We start from the raw sequence: 18,253 nt of genomic DNA, 5'->3' as shown, positions 1-18,253 counted from the left end.
GAACAGGTCCCAGTCCGAGAAAAGGATGGAAGGATCCTGTTCATATGGACCTGTCGTCAGACAGAACACTAAATAATAATACGATGAGGTGGTCTAGCGGTTAGAACGCTGGCCTTGTAATCCTGGGGTCTCGGGTTCGATTCCCGGCGGTGCCCGAATTTATAACTTGTGGTGGGCAAGGCCGTGGTCTAGGCAACACGGAGTTTTCCTCCGTGGCATCCCAACAATTACTCCATTCACACACAGAAGAAGGCAATGGCAAACCACTTCTGGATCATCTGCCAAGAACGTATATGAACAGGTCCCAGTCCGAGAAAAGGATGGAAGGATCCTGTTCATATGGACCTGTCGTCAGACAGAACACCAAATAAAATAAAATAAAATAAAATCAGTAACCGTAGGCACTTGGTGCGTGTGCATCGTGTAGCGAATTAACAACAAAATATACCTTCGTTGTCGCCATATTTATATATCAGTGGCGTATCGACTGGAAACACACAGCGCCACTGTGCTCAGCTCAAGACTCCGCCCCCAGACTTTTGGTTGATTTGGTTTAAAGGTGTTAAAACGATTGAAATTTGAAGTGTTTTTATATTTAATTATGGAACACTCACTGGAAACGAAGCCTTGAAATAAATTGGAAGCATGGGTTCAAATGATGCTTTTAGTCGTCCCGAGATTTTTGTGTTATCTACCACGGCGAAAGATTGGTGCATACACTGCACGCCACTGCACCGCGTTATCAACACGTGGGACGTTATTAGCACGTTTCATTTCGCGAGTTTCCATGAAAAGAGCATCCATCACTATTATTCGTGACAATAGGGAGAAATGTGTCAACTGTGGATGAATTGATAAATAGAATTGTGCGAATCAGCGGTGCTTTTCGTTGCAGTCAGACGTGATTTATAGACTACAGAATTTCCATAAAATTATCTTTCACTGAGTTAACAATTTTCTAGAAATACCCTTGTCGAGTGAAGATTGGTAAGCGGTAATTCTGACAGACGAAGTTAGCGATTTTATCCAGTCACTTGAAGCCACTTCCGAGATAGGAGCTTAGTCTTCAGAGGACTTTGTCTTGTCCTCAGGGAAACATTCTGTAGCGAATAGTACCAGATTATTTACATGTGTAGGCCGTAAGACGAATCCGTATTTATATAGCGGTCAGGCTCGCCCGTTTTCAGTAACGGGCTAGCCAAATGGAAGTTACGTTTCAGTACTGAGGGAGCCTGAGGAAAAAATAGGACGGAGAAGAAAGTAGAATTTTGGAACCCTGCGAGCAATATGGAACGCCACTGTTCTCCATGTACATGAGAGGAAACTGTCAGAACACTTAGCAAACCAGCCAACTCGGTCATCAGTAACGCTAGTAGACTGAATCTTGAGGTAACAAGTCTCCAAGATTGACATTTAAGATTACAGAAAACAGATGGGACTTCAAAGATTCTTCTTACGAAGATTCTACTCTATATGCAAATATGCTCTTGAAATATATTCTTCACGTTCATGAAGTACGACGATATAGTTTCAATCTTTAAATCTGTGTCCTTTCACTGTTCAGTTCATTATCTGGTTGTTTTGTATGGGTGCGAAACATGGTCTCTCACTCTGAGGGAGGAACACAGATTGCAGGTGTTTGAGAACAGGGTGTTGAGGAGGATATTTGGGCCTAGGAGAGAACATGATGGGGCGTGGAGAAAACTGCATAATGACGAACTTAAAAATCTGTACTCCTCCCCCAACATTGTCAGGGTGATTAAGTCGAGAAGAATGAGATGGGCTGGGCATGTAGCGCGCATGGATGGGACAAGCGGTGTGCACCTGGTATTGGTCGGGAAGCCTGAGGGGAAGAGACCTCTGGGGAGACCTAGACGTAGATGGGAGGATAATCTCAGACGTGATCTATGGGAGATAGGAGTTGAAGGAGACTGGATTTTGTTGGCCCAGGACAGGGTCCGGTGGAGGGCTTTGGTTAATTCGGTGATGAACCTTTGGGTTCGGTAAGCCATCTGGTTGGTTGGGTCCACTATTTGGAAAGCCTGAGGGGAAGAGACCGCTGGGGAGACCTAGACGTAGATGGAAGGATAATGTCAGGCGGGATCTATGGGAGATCGGAGTTGAAGGAGACTGGATTTTGTTGGCCCAGGACAGGGTCTGGTGGAGGGCTTTGGTTAATTCGGTGATGAACCTTCGAGTTCGGTAAGCCATCTGGTTAGTTAGTTCATTATCTAGTAACTTAATTTAAATGTATCAACTGGGGTTCCATGTTAACACCAACTTTTATCTGGAGGAACTTTAAACATATTTTCAATGAAATTAAAATTTCTGAAATAAAATGCGTTCAATGTTATTTTACTGATAATCAGATAAATGTTGTAACTTTTGTCGTTTAACTTCTCAGATTTAACGGAAAGTAGAACCCTTAAAAAGCCGAAAGCCAGATGGGATTCCGTAATATCACTTTCTCCTTTACTCGTTGCTGCTAGAGTTATCTAAAGACCTTCATATTCAACATTTGTTTTGAAAAGCCTTTGCTGCCACATACAAAGGACTGACCGACATGGGCCATTATTTATACAGCGGCCATGATAACCTAACCTACGAGAAAGAGCTTAATCATCATGCAAGGAGCCTCTCGACACGTAACCGTAAACGAAAGTATGTGGATCGATTACTCGTTGCGAGGTTTGAAAGCAGAGGAACCATCCGATGGTGACTTAAATAGTTGACCCACTTTCGTGGTGGAAGATAGATCGAAAGGTACCCGACTTCGCGGTCGAGTGGTTACCACTCCCTCCTTCCTGATCCTGACAGATCATTTGTGGTTTTCAAAGTCCTTCAACGCAAATACTGGGTTAGTAGTCCACTTTAAATTAAACCACGGCCGTCTCCTTTCACGGCCTTTCCAGGGCAATTATTCAATTCGAAATAATCTAAGCTGTTAACAGTGTCGTTAAATAAACTACGCGTATAGACCGAGAAGCTGTCATAGCTGGAATCTGTACACCCCTGAACGACGCATCGCTAGTTCCTGGGACTATCATTATTTACGTCATCGGTCGACGTCACGACGCTCTGGCGGCCTGAGCTGTGTTGTCTTGCTTGAATTACGAATCGCTTCGGACTGTCCGCTCGCTGTCTGTGGCCTGTTGATACAGTTTGTGGAGGCGAAAAATACTCCGAGCGCAAAGTAAAAATGAAATACCTCGCCTGGTAGAAGCCCTTGTTCCAGACTACACGGTTCTAAAACCCAAAATACAGCCGTCTTCCTACTAGCCGCCGTGAGAACCTCAAATTCTACTCGGATAAAATAGTTCTTCAGAAACTCTCAAGTCCTATCGCTGAGACCGTAAGGGCAAGATAGAATTCGGCTTATTTTGACGAAACTCAAGAGGATTAAGGAGGAAACAATTGTTATAGCCTATTTCAAGCAAACATGCCGAAGTGTATCTGTAATTTTCTGAGAATAGTTACGAAGTTTTTCAGTCAAATTGTGTGGTTGGTTGTTTGGCCATGGCACAAACCCGGATATTTACCGAATTTAAAGTGAGTATAACTGATACAAATTACTGAGTGATGTACTGGCAAGGTCGTTTTAATTACTCGTTTATTTATTTTGATATTGAAAGTTTTTATCGACATTTCTTGTTTCAATTGAACGTATTTTCCATTGAAGTTCAAATGAATATCCACCTGAATCTTCGGATGTAAGCCTAAATATTGTCTACAGGGAAGATCTAAGTATCGTACTAAGATGGTCAACTGTTGAACACGAGATGATCATGTTGACAAGATACGAAGAAAAGAGTCTGGGAGTATGAGAAAGTGAGAAAAGGGGGATGATGGAGGACGAGGGAATGAAGCATGCGTGGATGTCGTGATAAATGACAGGGCCCTAAAACACTTTTGTTGGAAGACCTCAAGATAGAAAACTGCTCTGGAGACGGGCGCAGATAGTCGTGAAGACGTAGCGCTGATGATATGATCTCCTATAAACAGTGTGTGATGGTGAGGAACAAGGAAGGAGCCGTTTGAGGCCTGTTTTCAGCGCAAAAACATAAGAGCAGAGAATATCTTAACCACGTAAGCAACAATAAAATGGTTTTCAAATGTTATTTGGAGAACGGACTGTTTCAAGAATTTGGCTGACAAGAGTTCACGAATTTAACCCCGACAGATTTCTTCCTGTGAGGCCTACCGACTATTTTCTATGGGTTTATTGACGGGAAGTATTTCAAAAGGACTGAGGAAATTATCGGTGGATAAACGGAGGGTTTATTGCTTAAAATCTGGTGACACTGGCGAGAGGATTAATTCGCATGAAGATACGTTAATGTTTGTGTTGAGGACTCACCCCGTCAGGACTGTACTTGGACAGAGGTCCTGTCCCGCTGAACTCTTCCAGCACATCTTTCAGCTTCTTGGTTGAGTCTGAAACAAACACGAGTCTGTGAGATTTCGTGTGTCAAACAACAAAAATATCGGTTTTAGGTCTGACTTTTTTTTATTTGAGTGTATACCTAAATTAAATAAAGAAATTAAGTGTTATGAAGATGTAAATTTTCTGATTAAATTTTCTTTTAATCTATTTAAGTTACATTTGCGTTTTTGTTTCCTATGCATAAAAACGGGTACAGGAACCAAAATCATTGTAAGTTAAACAGTAATTGTTGTTACAACGTAAAGATAGTTCAAATATATATTTATTATTCAAGTCTATACACAAACTTTTAAAATTGTTGATGTTAAAATTTAAAATTTTAAAATTTAAAAAATTAAAATTTAAAATTTTAACGATGAATGGCGCAAAATATTAATATTAATTTTAAATTTTATAAGTTTGTGTATAGACTTGAATAATAAATATATATTTTAATTTTAAACACAAACATGACGCATCTAAACTATAAAAATGTAAAGATAGTTATTAAATTGTTTATTCGTGTAGAAAATTTTAACTTTTACGAACAGTAATAAACAGAAATTACATTCACGAAAACATCATGTTAAATTTTGGCCACTAGTTTGCTCTCCGTTTAGCTAGGTCTTTGTGTCTCCTGTCTAAAAACTCTTAAATGTTAAAATAAGTTACAAAAACTAATTTTCATCTTTGAGTTTTATGGTTGAGGAGTTTTGTCTCATCCTGAGAGATGACGGCGAATTGAGAGTGAATGAAATCGCACTACTCAGGATGATGTTAAGACCTAAGTAACAATAGGCTGGAGACAACGAGGACATTTATAACATGCATTCTATACCACACATTTAAAGAATTATGTCATGGACGGTGCATGTAGCACGGATGATAGCAGTGAAAAACTCTTATAGAAATTTAGACGGAACACGAAAGACAGGAGAAAATTTGTGAGGGGGGGGATTGGCGTCGATACGAGGGTAATTTTAAAGCAGGTTATCGGAATGTGTATTGGATTCAGGGACAGCTGGCGAGCCATTTCTAACGCGGTAATTAACCTTCGTGTTCTATAAGCGGAGAGGTGTTGCTGATCCGTCGAATTAATAAGAATCTTACAAAATTTATGAAGAAGTCGTAGACGAAATTTCGATTTGTAAAAAAAAGGCACATACGAGGTGCGATCGGAAAGTTTCTAGACTGCGCCTATAAAAACCCGTACACTTATCTCAGGTATTAAATTCATCCATCACCCTCGAAGTAGTTCCCCTGGGAGTGAACACAACGATCCCAGCGCCGCTGCCAAGCCTGGAAGCATCCCTGGAAATCTTTCTTTGTCAGCCTGTCAAGCACCATCTGCGATTCTGCCTGAATCTCTTCTATCGTCTCAAATCTCCTTCCCTTTAGCTGAATTTTCATCTTTGGGAAGAGGAAGAAGTCACACGGCGAATAAGGAGGGTGCGGGATGACGGCCATGGTGTTTGAGGCCAAAAACTGCCGAACTTTGAGGGCGGTGTGCGCTGGCGCGTTGTCATGATGCGTCGCAAGTGGAGTTCTTCCTTTAGAATCAGCTGACAGGTCCCATAGCCTATCCCAACAATGTCGCACAAGTCGTTGATGGTACGACGTAGAATCTTCGTGAATGGCCTGCCGAATCTTCGTAACATTTTCGGGCGTTGTGCTCGAAGATGGTCGTCCAGAACGCTCGTCATCATCGACAGAGGTTCGGCCATTTTTAAAACGTGAATGCCACACAAAAGTTTGTGCACGACCCATTGCGGACTCCCCAAATGCTTGCTTTAGTATTTCATAGGTTTCCGTAGCCGTTTTGGCGAGTCTTTGGCAAAATTTGATGCACACGCCATTCCGAAATCGCAGGAGGGTCGGTGTAATGCACTACCAAAACGCCCGTAACTAAGAAACAAATGCTAATACGATGATGCCGGCTGGCACACTGATTCACTATGAATGTAGGCCGCACCCCCTAGCGGCAGAAGCTCGTACTACATCCGGTTTGCCCTCTATTGACACAGTGTTGAAACTTTCCGATCGCACCTCGTACATTCCACAACGCGGGATAAAATGAAAACCGGGATATTAACGTAGCATGCTTTTTGTCTGGAAGACGTCACTCCTGTGTACAAATATTTAATTAGGTTGGTCTCTGTCTTTTTTTACTTCGTACAAGGGCGCCCGACTGCCAGTTGTCTTTGCAGTAAATTTAGCGCTAACAGAAGACAGAGGCGATTGAATTCAGTGGCTGCAGAACAACGCTGGATGGAGTTGAAACATATCTCGTAACGCCGTTCCCCTTTCTGGAATGTGTGCGTATTTATTGTTCTTTGCGGCAGTGTTTGAAGTGAACTCATATTTAGGATTTCATTTCTTTATTTCAAAATCTCCACGAATATCCCAAAAATTTGGCATGAGGGTTACACATAAAAATTTGTGGAAAGAACGACGTATGAATCTTGTTCCGTGAAATGTAAACCCCATATTCTGCGTTCCTGTAGCTTGAATTATACTAATATGACGTCGGCGCGAACTTCTTAGAAAGAAGCTAGAGTCCTTTATTAAACAGCATCAGCTTGTATTTTTCATTCGCCGATCTTATATTTGTATATTACGAAACGCAAACTGGGCAAAAAATATAGTGCATTTATTCTTTCCGCTCTGTTGTGTTAATATATTATGTTTGGAAACAGAATTAATATTCAAATCAGCAGAGATCAAAAAAAAATTATAATTTTAATGCATAGCGAAGATCTTTGGCATAGACGGAAGGATAATATTAAAATGTACCTTAGTGAAATGGGGTGATAGAATGTGAACTGGATTAATCTCCCTCAGAATAGGGAAAGTTACGTGTTTTTATAATTATCTGTACAATAATCAATGTAGGTTCCCTCGTAACCATTTGTTTTAAAGGATTTCGAGTCTTTTGCGATAATATTTATGAATGTGTGTTGCTACCTGTCATAATATAGTGATCGTTTGCCTACTTGTATTACAACGCAACACAATTATTATGACCTCGATATAAGACCATATTTTTGATTACGTTACATGAAAGTGTATTATATTCTTAATTAGACAAAGATAAGTAATTATGTTTTTTGTTACCCAACATTGCTAATTTTTAGTTTCATGTGCTGCTGTGTGGAAAACAACGAATTGAAACGAAAGACTGTTCAGTCATCCATGGGCTGCTATGAACATGTGCTTCTACAAGACGCAATGAAACATGTTTTTTTTTTATTTTTAGTGTTCTGTCTGAGGACAGGTCCATATGAACAGGATCCTTCCATCCTTTTCTCGGACTGGGACCTGTTCATATACGTTCTTGGCAGATGATCCAGAAGTGGTTTGCCATTGCCTTCTTCAGTGTGTGAATGGAGTAATTGTTGGGATGCCACGGAGGAAAACTCCGTGTTGCCTAGACCACGGCCTTGCCCAACACAAGTTATAAATTCGGGCACCGCCGGGAATCGAACCCGAGACCCCAGGATTGCAAGGCCAGCGTTCTAATCGCTAGACCACCTCATCTTATTATTATTATTTAGTGTTCTGTCTGACGACAGGTCCATATGAACAGGATCCTTCCATCCTTTTCTCGGACTGGGACCTGTTCATATACGTTCTTGGCAGATGATCCAGAAGTGGTTTGCCATTGCCTTCTTCTGTGTGTGAATGGAGTAATTGTTGGGATGCCACGGAGGAAAACTCCGTGTTTCCTAGACCACGGCCTTGCCCAACACAAGTTATAAATTCGGGCACCGCCGGGAATCGAACCCGAGACCCCAGGATTACAAGGCCAGCGTTCTAACCGCTAGAAAACCGTGGCGGTAAAACATGTTTACGTCACATTAACTCTTCGCATCTTTCATAATTAAGCAAAGATAGGCAATGATTTAAATTTTTATACGATTCTTTGTTACACTTCTCAATAAAAACGACTTTAAGTTCTGCTTTAGATTTTCCCGTCATTCTTGTTTGGTAACTTTATAGTAGCTTTCATAATGAACAGTGAATATTTCCTCAAACAGCATTGACCAATTTATCTTTGTAATAAGCATTTGTTTTGTGTTGTTTGCTGTGGGACATGAATTTTTTAATAATGTTTATATAAGCTTAAGCTTTGAAGGATGAACATATCATTTATTTAGAATACTTGGTAGTGAGCTTAAACATTTCTCTGGATTTTACTCAGTCGTGGGGATGTACAAAGTTCATTTGTGGAGGAACTCGACACACGTGCATAGTAAAGCCTGTTGTTACAATATTAAATGTGAAATTTCATTCTTTCGCTTCGAGGCAGTAGGACGAACAAACGAAGATGTCTGTGGGTACAGGGGCACAGTTTTATTGCCATAGAGATACTTTCCTGAGTGTCAATTTGCTTCATTTTTTGATGTTAAGAATAATTGAAGTTGTCGCCTAGGTTACAGAGAGCCCTCTGTCTCCAACACAGGAAAATGATGGAGGGAGGTTGGATGGTAAATTATTTACGCACGAAATGATAATTTTCTATCGGTTATAGAGAGGGGCGGTCGAATGTTTCCACGTCGGTGGGTTCTTTCATAAACCTCTTTTATAGGAGAACGGTTAAAACACACGGGATGTTATAATGAAACGTTTTAACATTCACTGACTTTCAACTCGTATATACTAATAAAGATTCTCCATTCTGAAATTCTCATAAAACTTTGTCATTAGTCAGAGATGCATCTCTTAACAAGCAACAAAATAATTAAAGGAAACTGCGAAGTTCGCATTTTCTTGCATCGTTATTCTCTCTCGCTCTCTCTCCGAAAAAGAAGAGGTTGTATTTTTAGAATTTCATCTCTGAGTTCGTACTCAGTAACCTTACATACCGCCACGGTGGTCTAGCTGTTAGAACGCTGGCCTTGTAATCCTGGGGTCTCGGGTGCGATTCCTGACGGTGCCGGAATTTATAACTTGTGTTGGACAAGGCCGTGGTCTAGGCAACACGGAGTTTTCCTCCGGGGCATCCCAACAATTACTCTATTCACACACAGAAGAAGGCAATGGCAAACCACTTCTGGATCATCTGCCAAGAACGTATATGAACAGGTCCCAGTCCGAGAAAAGGATGGAAGGATCCTGTTCATATGGACCTGTCGTCAGACAGAACACTAAATAATAATAAGATGAGGTGGTCTAGCGGTTAGAACGCTGTCCTTATAATCCTGGGGTCTCGAGTTCGATTCCCGGCGGTGCCCGAATTTATAACTTGTGTTGGGCAAGGCCGTGGTCGAGGCAACACGGAGTTTTCCTCCGTGGCATCCCAACAATTACTCCATTCACACACAGCAGAAGGCAATGGCAAACCACTTCTGGATCATCTGCCAAGAACGTATATGAACAGGTCCCAGTCCGAGAAAAGGATGGAAGGATCCTGTTCATATGGACCTGTCGTCAGACAGAACACTAAATAAATAAATAAATAAATAACCTTACATCCGTGTGCTAGTTATTTAGCAACATTTGTCTTTGACTGACAATCTCATTTTATAACAACCAGGCAAAATAATGGGACAAAGAAACGTAGCATTAAGTGTGTGATCTGAAATAATTCTGAGGGAGCTCTAATCGGGACATGAGTTACTTAAGGGGACACATCAAGAAAAGTGAACTTATTCCAGTCTGACCACTACCGCTACAACACGGAACGGACTTGATTTAACCGTCCTGACTCGTCATTTAAATGCGTGCGTGAATGCATACATTGTAGGGGAAGTTGGCAGTGTTCCACGAAAACGTATCCATGATAATACTAAACCTGGCTTGGGCGACTCCCCCCCCCCCCCCCGGCCCGCATTAAGTTTTTACATGTTTTCAAACACATTATTTAATTTATAGTTGTATTTGTTATGTAAATTCTCAGTATACTTTATATTTAACATTGACAGATCAATATTCGTACGCACATGGATTTTGTAAGGTGTCCATATTTGATTCTAGTTACGGAAGATCACAGAAAGTCATACGGTGCTGCTTTTGCCACAGAACTCTTAGAAATATAGAATGTGTGAAAATACAGATGTCCCCAAAATATATATATACACGTAATACCTTAATCTTGTGTCTATACATATTTTTTGGGACAATCTGTACTTACGAAATTTTTTGGGAAATTTCTGTTTGCCTGTCCTCGACTGTATGTGAGACGTGGAAGACGATACGAAGTAGGATTTGAGATCGCTGTCTTCTGGGTTGTTGGGCCTTGTAGCTTGACTCCAACGTCAGGGCCATGAATCAGTATCATCGCCCTGACCTCTGAAACGTCGGGAAACTTCTGCCAGATTACATGGCGCAAGAACAAGGAGACAGGAGGTTGTAAATGTTAAAAGTAAGCGTTGTTTACACATTTAATGCCCAAAGTGTGCCATTGGGGCTGCTCTACCACAGTATTTATTTATATATTCCCTCGTAACGAGTGGTGGTCGATTTCTGTAGGGTATTTTGTTCAACGAGTGTTGTGATGAAAGGAGCCAATGATGAAAGTGCTTCACTCTCACATTCTTCGCGTACTTTCTGTTGTTTAAAATCTTCCTTAGAAATTTAGTCATCTAAGAAGAGAAAAGTTTAAACTGGGGGTGGAATGTTTCAAGGAAAATGCACCAATTATTTTATCATCACTGGTCTTGCATTTCTGGTGGCTTTTGACAGCCTAACTTGAACGAGCTGAATTTAACGATGAAAAGATGAAAATTATAGTTGGTTTATCAACTGTACAGTCATGTCAATAATTTCCAGACCGGACTTCGCCTGTTGAAAACTTAAGGGTTGCAACATATTCCATTTTACGGCATTGCCTAAAAATATTATTATTTTTTTATTTATTCACTATTTTACAGGGTATTTATTTCTATGTACCTGAGACAAACCTTGCCCCTAAGGTAAATAGTGCAGCAGATATTTCTGAATTAATATTATCATCATTTGTTTACTGAATTATAATTTCAGTAAGATATCGATTTAGGACTTCATTTGTTTCCACTGTTCATACTTAATATTATAGCTCGCGGTCATGTTGAGAAAAATAGATACATCATAAGGCTACTTGATGTTTGCCCATGACTGTACTAAATCACTGTCACAAGGCGTTAGAACCTTATAGTTACCAGAAATTGTAATTTGTAATATACTGCAGAATTCTGAAGGAGACAGAAATGAGGATTTTTTGATGTGAGAATTACACCACATTTTGTTAAGTATTGTGTAATAGTCTGTAAAATGACTGTGGTAGTGTTCATTTTGAACTCAGGGGATGAACTCTCGCATATCTTCGACGAGAACGCTGGCCTTGTAATATTGGGGTCTCGGGTTCGATTCCCGGCGGTGCCCGAATTTATAACTTGTGTTGGGCAAGGCCGTGGTCTAGGCAACACGGAGTTTTCCTCCGTGGCATCCCAACAATTACTCCATTCACACACAGAAGAAGGCAATGGCAAACCACTTCTGGATCATCTGCCAAGAACGTATATGAACAGGTCCCAGTCCGAGAAAAGAATGGAAGGATCCTGTTCATATGGACCTGTCGTCAGACAGAACACTAAATAAATAAGTTTATACAGTTACTAAAAATGTGACGTTCGAATGAAAAACTGGCACATACGATATTATACACTTCACATGACATTTATTTAAACAAGTCTGGAATTCGCGCTTGTTAGTAGACACGCGTTGTAATCTTACTGCTGTATTGTTTGTTGTCTGTAATAATTAAAGGATCCATCCATCATTCGGGGGTTCTAATGTTCGTCATGTGCTACTCTGTTTGCAGGCCACTCTCTGGCTGTTTATTGTTCCTGTCATAACCGTCACCAAGCACTTCCTGCACCAGATGGCAGCACTGGTGAGTTTATATACAGTCTGTCACATGTTAACGTGATTGTATGCTATCATTGAATAACGTACTTATTACTAGAGAATTTATGCGCGGTGAGGTTTTCACAGTGTGGTCCGCAACCCTTATTTGTGCAGGACGCAATTTATTTGGAAGATGAAACGGGTACAAGTTACTTTTCGCTTCAGTTGTGATTGAAATTTTGGATTTTGCAAGCGAAATTCTTTCGTGATTAAAAAATACAATTTGTAACTATATTATAGAGGTCGTTGGAGTAAATTACTAGTGTTTTGTCAGAAAATCAGAAGTCAATTGACATAATATGATTCTTATAAAAGAAGGAAATTATTGACAACAATATTATCCATATATTACTGCCATTTACTTAATATAATTGTGACGACGAGTGTCATTAGATTAAAAATAAACACCCATGTATCACCCAAAAACTTCACGATTTTAAGTTTGTCCTACTTTATAGAAATTTTAGGAATTGCTCAGTGTTCATTTAACTCAATGTCTTGGGGTTGTGACGACGTACAGCATACATTTTGGAGGAAGGGACCAACATCCTAAGTCCGCCTTCGAAGCCTGATCACGTACGACTCGTAAAATTAGTGAATAAAGTCCTCGTGTACATACTTATCAGCCGAGCATCTCCCTAAGTATAACCCATATTAAAACATAAATTCATTACCTTTACTGAGGACAAAGTCCAGCTTTTACCCAACCCACCTAAATCCACAAATCCCAAAAACTTAAGCACGCCTACGAGAAACGATCACTACAGATATTGTCAATATGGCTGGAGCTGATAGGTTTCATAGGAGAAGAATAAATCCATAAAATCTAGACCAGTTACTTCTTAAGATACCAACGTTTCAGATGTCCTTGCTGCCTCCATCATCAGGGCTTTGGTAAACTTCTACCAGACTACACGGCGCTACAACCCAGATATACAGGCATCTTCGGATTTAACTCCTAGAAAACCTCAGATCTTACTCAGTTACTTCTTAGTCTATGAATTTTGAATAATAATAAAGCATTTTAGAGCACATATTTTTTTTCTAAAGAGATTTTTTGCAAATTGAATATATTATGATCCTGTGTTGGAATATTTGTTGCACTCCTGCTTGCGTAATTTGACCATGTGATTTTTAATGTTCCCAAATATTTTATTCAAGAATTCAAGGAATGTTATGACAGTACTTAAAACACTTTCCGATAGTGATTTCCAGCAGTTTCCAGAAATGTTTGATGCATATGTGAAATGGAATGCATGTGTGAAGTCAAAAAGCGAGTATTTTTGTGCTCACCACGCCCAATAAAGTTTAGCCACAATAGCTTGCCTGTTTGTTCATTTAGAGGGCCAGTCCGTCTGTTCAGTCGTCAAGCCTCGTAAGTCCACACCGTCCGCCCTCAGCCATCGTCCAGTGCTGAGGAGAATGGGGTGACCTTTTCAAATATTCCCCCCTCGATGCTGGGCACCATTAATGAAACAAACCATAGAGAGGGCGTGCAGGATTTTCAGTCTATAAATAGCTTTCACCTGTTTTAGTGAATAAGCCCAGTATTGCCTATGTTTAACGATAAATGCTAAGGTCGTGAAGTGAACTCAATGTCGACTGTTCATGTAAGATGAATGCTTGGAAAAGGAAGTCACGAACATAAAATGAACGTTTTACGATTAAATTATGTACCGGAAGTGTGCGTCAAAATTTGTTTGAGTAAATCTTATTTTGGTTCGTGTTATTTTAAGAACACATTTACGCATGAACCTAATCGAATTAAGTCAGTGATTTTGTTTTTCATAAAATGTCTTAAAGAGCGACGAATTTAGTGGACGAGTGGTTAGCACTCCTGCTTCATATTAGGGCAGCCCCGGGATCAGATCTCGGCCTGTATTGACTGAGGTAATCTTTGATTTCCTCAGTCCCTGAACATCAAATGCTAGGTTAGTGCCTTTAAGTTGGCCACAACCGCTTCCTTACACATGCATTCTATTTAATTAATTATGCTACCGTTTAACACTATGTGGTCTGAGCTGCTCACAGCGTTGTTAAGGTAGAATTTGTCACTCGAACTTGAGGGGAACATTGACAAAATTGATAATGGTTCAGAGTTCCGAACCTTTATACTTGGCAGGGCGATTAGTAGCGTTGATACGAGGTGCGATCGGAAAGTTTCTAGACTGCGCCTATAAAAACCCGTACACTTATCTCAGGTATTAAATTCATCCATCACCCTCGAAGTAGTTCCCCTGGGAGTGAACACAACGATCCCAGCGCCGCTGCCAAGCCTGGAAGCATCCCTGGAAATCTTTCTTTGTCAGCCTGTCAAGCACCATCTGCGATTCTGCCTGAATCTCTTCTATCGTCTCAAATATCCTTCCCTTTAGCTGAATTTTCATCTTTGGGAAGAGGAAGAAGTTACACGGAGCTTAGAAAGGAAGTTAGGGTCGGTTCTAGTAAGATCTTTGAGCTCCTGACAAACGAGAAGTCGATTCTGCTTCTGGTCCTCAGACAGGATGCGTCGCATGTGGAGTACTTCCTTTAGAATCAGCTGACAGGTCCCATAGCCTATCCCAACAATGTCGCACAAGTCGTTGATGGTACGACGTCGATCTTCGTGAATGGCCTGCCGAATCTTTGTAACATTTTCGGGCGTTGTGCTCGAAGATGGTCGTCCAGAACGCTCGTCATCATCGACAGAGGTTCGGCCATTTTTAAAACGTGAATGCCACACAAAAGTTTGTGCACGACCCATTGCGGACTCCCCAAATGCTTACTTTAGCATTTCATAGGTTTCCGTAGCCGTTTTGGCGAGTCTTTGGCAAAATTTGATGCACACGCCATTCCGAAATCGCAGGAGGGTCGGTGTAATGCACTACCAAAACGCCCGTAACTAAGAAACAAATGCTAATTCGATGATGCCGGCTGGCACACTGATTCACTATGAATGTAGGCCGCACCCCCTAGCGACAGAAGCTCGTACTACATCCGGTTCGCCCGCTATTGACACAGTCTTGAAACTTTCCGATCGCACCTCGTATGTAATAACGACCTGACGTTTCGGAAAGTCTAGCCATTAGCAGTGACTTGTCATCCGAGAAGACCACACTGCACTTACTTTTGATAGGTTCATCTGGGGATACTTTTAAATCCAGTAAAATGCTACGTTCTTGTATTTGCTGCTTACGTATTTCCTTTGATTCAATGTTGGAAACTATTACATCCGTTAAGGAAAGTAAAACGTCATCGAGCAGAAACTTAAAGAGTTTGTGGTCTCCGCAGGAGTTACGCAAACGCATATTCGTAAATGTTTCCCCCGTGCTACTGAACCCGTCATTTATTTGGAATCTACCGCCTTAAAGCACGCAGCATCCCACGTTGGTTTTCAGTAAAACACAATTCTATGATCACTAAGGTACAAGAATCCAAACTGCTTCATCATTGTAAGGTTTGAGGTTTTCACAACGGTGAGTACGAAGATGGCGATGAGTCGCCCTGATGACGGAGGCAGAAAGTACCTATGAAACGTTGGTACGGTGCTACAGCCCAAAATGCAGTCATCTGCTTGCCTTGTCTCTCATTTCGAATAACTTACAACACACCTGAGGTCTGCAATGGAGCGATATTACGACGCTGAAACTGTTAGGAACGTGTCTGTGGTGTGTTTTATTCCGGATTGTGGGGCCGTATACATTTATAGGTTGTTACCAACATTTCGGCAGAACCTGCTATTAGATTTCCCTGACGAAAGATTGCTGTATTTTAAAATGGTGGTAACCCCTCGACTTGTGATCCGTCTTCCTGTCACTTAACTTCCTCCTTCATGTGGCGGTCACTGTCCAGTCCTTTGCTCTGTTGGCCGCATTGGTTAACCCATTTCGGTGTTCTCAGACCGCGTCTCTTCCAAGTGTTGCCGAAACTTATTCGTCTTGAGTAAACTGATCAGGGGTTTCGATGCCTCACTCAACATGAATCCCCGAACTCTGTTGAAATTGTCAGGGTGTGCACAGATTTCTATGTCCATGTAGGCCAGTCCTTAGACAACTCGGATTGAGTTCCAATTACATGCAGTGATTCGGAACCAATGGTATTAAGATGGGTTCAGCTGCTCTCCCTATTGGTCAGAGACCATACACAAGGAGGAACCACTTTCAGTATTAACATGAAATTTTTGAGGCCGCCGATCGCATCTTTCCCTGATGATGGAGACAGTGACTGTCTCCGAAACGTTGGACTACGGTTTGTCGCCCGAGAAGATTTTATTAAATTTTTGGGTTTATTTTGATCGATTTTATTTGTTAGCTACCGTGAAAATATAATTGATTATCTAATTTAAGGAAACATTGTGATTAACTTCGAATACGGCGTTGCCAAATCGCAGAGAACATGTGGTATCGGTGTTTGTACAGTGAATTTGAAGCGCAAAATTCGACAACTTCGCAGGCCTATTGCCTTTTCTGTCCCCCTGCGCCTTCCTACAGTAGTTTGTCATAATTCGGCATAGCTAATTCCGGTCCGCTGTTTGCTAAGCAGGACCCATCGCAGCGCCACTGTCTTTAGTACAGATGTGTTGACGTCATAGCCTGGAAGCCGGGAGCCCAGCTCCACCCTCGTTTAAAAACACCATGTCATTTAATTCAGTCGACTTTACTACGTAGTCGTAAAGTGCAAAGGTTGTTTGTAAGTGACTGTTAGCACTAACCTATGACTTGCTCAACATCTAAAGCAAATGAAAGTTCACGTCTAGACTGAATATCCAGTCTCTCATCTCGCTGCCCTACGTAGTGTTTCAGTCCACATTTCTAACTGCTCAAATTGACTTGTAAATTGATGGTTTAACAAGGAGATCAAAGTAGCGGTAGTTGAGTTACAAACCACTTTGTTCAGTCCTGTGTAAATGGTCTTGGGTTTAAACCTTGTTAAGGCCGAATGTTATTTATATATACCGCCTGTTTTAACTTTAATTAAGTCTGAATTTTTTTTGTCCATATATTATATTTATGGATTTAGAAATTTTTTTTGTCGGAATAAACAGCAGCTGTTTTACCTTGAACAGCATAAACGATTTGATATTTGCATTGGTGAAGGGTTGTGTTTTCTTTGCGGTGCGGACTGAATTCTTAAACCATTATACAATCTTTGGAATCAAAGGATTCAGTACTCATGTTTGTAATTAGGTGTGTCAAATTCGGAAACTCCCAATGCGAGATGTTAAGGTTCCCTGTCCAAGGTTAAGTTTGGTGGGTTTTTTTTTGTGATGGTGATTGCCTGCCTACAGGAAACTTGTAAAATGATCTGCATTCCTCCATGTGTAATTTCACTCTTCCTGCCGAGGGAATAATGCCACTCATTAGCACGACGCTAAGTGACGTCATTCGGACATGCGCTGCTAAATATTGATCCGGTCATTATGCTTCCTGTGAACTGTCTTCTCATAACGGGTCGCCGTAAACATTTATCATCATAATGAGAACAGAAGTTAATTTACCTGTAGAAAATGTTAACCACATCTTTGACACTACTATCTAATATATACAAGGCACTGTAAGTGGATTGAACGAAATTGGTCCAGGCGGAAGCTGGAGGAATTGACGTCGTCTTTTTCACTCTCATTCATACTGAGATGACGCAGTGTTTGAAATTGTTTGTACCTGAGTATGACAAAAACTAGGCCTGCAAATGTACACACTTCCCGGGGATAAAATTGTCTTTTGCATGAGTCGTCGTATGCAGCTTTAATTGTTTTTTTTTAAACAGTCGTCGCACCAGAAATCATTTAACATTGCACGTGGTAAGTAACTGATACGATTTCATCTCTTTTCTTACACGATAAAGAATATTTTACTTTTTGTAGCTTAAATGCGTCATGTTTGTGTTGATTAAATATATATTTATTTTCACAGTCTATACACAAACGTTGTAATTAAATGATGTTGTTAAAATTATATAATATTA

The 18,253-nt window shown here is 40.7% G+C and overlaps 2 protein-coding genes across 3 annotated transcripts in view; one reads left to right on the top strand and one right to left on the bottom strand.

Annotated features, from left to right (window-relative positions):
• LOC110831603 (WD repeat, SAM and U-box domain-containing protein 1) overlaps nt 1-18,253 on the top strand; it is a 195,203-nt gene that overhangs the window by 18,488 nt on the left and 158,462 nt on the right. For both annotated transcript variants that reach the window (XM_087360836.1, XM_087360835.1), the window contains exon 2: nt 12,225-12,296. The gene's annotated coding sequence lies outside the window, so the exon portion shown is untranslated. The remainder of the gene's footprint in view (nt 1-12,224; nt 12,297-18,253) is intronic.
• Dgk (diacyl glycerol kinase 1) overlaps nt 1-18,253 on the bottom strand; it is a 150,166-nt gene that overhangs the window by 56,159 nt on the left and 75,754 nt on the right. The window contains exon 3 of the mRNA XM_022067763.2: nt 4,358-4,434. Within this exon, the coding sequence (XP_021923455.1) occupies nt 4,358-4,434 (77 nt within the window). The remainder of the gene's footprint in view (nt 1-4,357; nt 4,435-18,253) is intronic.

The sequence above is a fragment of the Zootermopsis nevadensis genome, unplaced genomic scaffold (assembly GCF_977971745.1).
Source record: "Zootermopsis nevadensis isolate Lab colony 2312 unplaced genomic scaffold, Znev_1.0 Znev_ptg000050l, whole genome shotgun sequence".
Classification (NCBI taxonomy): Eukaryota; Metazoa; Arthropoda; class Insecta; order Blattodea; family Termopsidae; genus Zootermopsis; species Zootermopsis nevadensis.
Note: the sequence above shows the minus strand (reverse complement) of the source record. Positions and strands in the feature narration are given on the sequence as shown.